A 1959-nucleotide genomic window follows, 5' to 3' on the forward strand; every position below is an offset into this window, starting at 1 on the left:
CCCAATGAAGATGGGGCACCACCTGGTGGAAGAGGAAAGGAAACACAAAAACAGACCACACAAACTGGATTCCTGACACATACACCAAAAACTGAACATCAGCCATCGTGGGTAAAATGTTTAAAGATCTGACTTTTTTAGCTGTTTTTCTGACACACGTCCGTAGAACATGACAAACAATAAAAGTGTTTTATTCGCCTTAAAGTTTTTAAGAATACAATATCTCTGACCTGCTGGACGCCGACTTGTGGAACAAACCCTGACTGATGTTTACTCCATTGACATGGCAATCTGAAGGCCTGCAGGTTTATGGCATCCCTGCTATAGTCAGCAGGGGGCATCCCAGGCAACCAGAAGTGGAGCAAACTTTGTTCATTCCAGAGGGAGGCAGAAGACATGCAGAAAACTAAAGACCTTTAGAAGTCTACTTCTCCCGCTCATGTTTAATCATACAGATTATTTGGTTTGTCTCTCAATGTTTCCCCAGCTCTCCTAACGGTCCTGGTCTGGTGAACTGGCCGCTGTACGACAGGCAGAAGCAGGAGTACATGGAGCTGGGCCAAAACCAGACAGCCAGGCAGAAACTGAAGGAGCACAGGCTTCACTTTTTCACCGTCACCCTCCCTCAGAGGCTGCAGCAGATGGCCGCCGCTGCTGCTGGGGCTGCAAACTGAGCCTTGTGCTCTTTTCACGTTCAGTTCTTGCATGATTCGATTCACTAAGTGTAACATCTGCTCTCTATCTCTTGATTCAATGTTTATTGCAACATAGATTTATTAAGGGAGATTTCTGTATGGTAATAAAACTGGGCTTCTGTCTTTATAATAAATACTGAACTTTAAGCAGACTTGTTTGATTCATGAAGAAAGCTTCTTCCAAACTCTTCAGCCTCAATGATTTAAAGGAGCGAAGTGCGAGTTAGAATCAGTGGTTTTCTGGTTCATCAAGGTTAATCGAGGCTCATCGACTCCAGAAGGAGACATCAAAGCAACCTCACTGTATCAAATACCGTTTGTCAATAAAGCTGTTTCTGAATCCGGTTGTGCACTGAGGAATGGTAAAGTTGGAATAGTCCTGGACCTGTAGGCCCTGTTATTGGAAATATGAGTTAATAAATAAGATGCAGCTATTTAAAAATAGCTGTGTAAATAGAGGCTTATTGATAGTAAAGTTGGCACTCATGCAAAGACGACCATTTTACTTTATAAGACAGTGAATACTTATCGCTCCACATTTTGTCATGAATCACCACAGATCACTCCATCCAGCATGTGAAGGCAGAGGCATTCTGGGAGAATACAACACCATGATAATCGGAAGAAAGGTCAACATTTTGGATTCTATTTCAATTGTTCATCAAATTTAACACAGCTAAAGAGGACGAACAACTCTTTATAATTTTACATTTTTAGTAGTGTTGCACCGATACCGATACCAGTATCGGGTGGGGCCCCAGTACTTCACTAAAATGGTGGTATCGGTATCGGCGAGTACCAACAAATAGGGCACCAGTACCATTTTGAGAGCCATAAGTTTATTCAACTATTGTCACCCATTCCTCGGAGGCGAGGAGCACGCGCTAAGGAGGCCTCAGAGGCGAGGAGCGCCCGCTGAGGAGGCCTCGGAGGCGAGGAGCACCCGCTAAGGAGGCCTCAGAGACAAGGAGCGCCCGCTGAGGAGGCCTCGGAGGCGAGGAGCACCCGCTGAGGGGCCTCGGAGTGGTGGAGCGCTCACTGAGGAGGCCTCAGAGGCGAGGAGTGCCCGCTGAGGGGCCTCGGAGTGGAGGAGCGCTCACTGAGGAGGCCTCAGAGGCGAGGAGTGCCCGCTGAGGGGCCTCGGAGGCGAGGAGCGCCCACTGAGGAGGCCTCAGAGGCGAGAAGTGCCCGCTGAGGGGCCTCGGAGGCGAGGAGCGCCCACTGAGGGGCCTCGGAGGGGAGGAGCGCCCACTGAGGAGGCCTC

General features: G+C 48.5%; 1 protein-coding gene across 2 annotated transcripts in view; it reads left to right on the forward strand.

Moving 5' to 3' along the window:
• Window positions 1-841, forward strand: part of LOC107093711 (carboxylesterase 5A-like) — a 40895-nt gene extending 40054 nt beyond the window's left edge. For both annotated transcript variants that reach the window (XM_015388920.1, XM_015388921.1), the window contains exon 13: window positions 488-841. In XM_015388920.1, coding sequence (XP_015244406.1) covers window positions 488-674 — 187 coding nt within the window. In that variant the 3' untranslated portion in view covers window positions 675-841. The remainder of the gene's footprint in view (window positions 1-487) is intronic.
• The last annotated feature ends 1118 nt before the right edge of the window (window positions 842-1959 follow it).

Source organism: Cyprinodon variegatus, unplaced genomic scaffold, assembly GCF_000732505.1.
Source record: "Cyprinodon variegatus isolate N-32 unplaced genomic scaffold, C_variegatus-1.0 Scaffold442, whole genome shotgun sequence".
In the NCBI taxonomy this organism is placed as follows: Eukaryota; Metazoa; Chordata; class Actinopteri; order Cyprinodontiformes; family Cyprinodontidae; genus Cyprinodon; species Cyprinodon variegatus.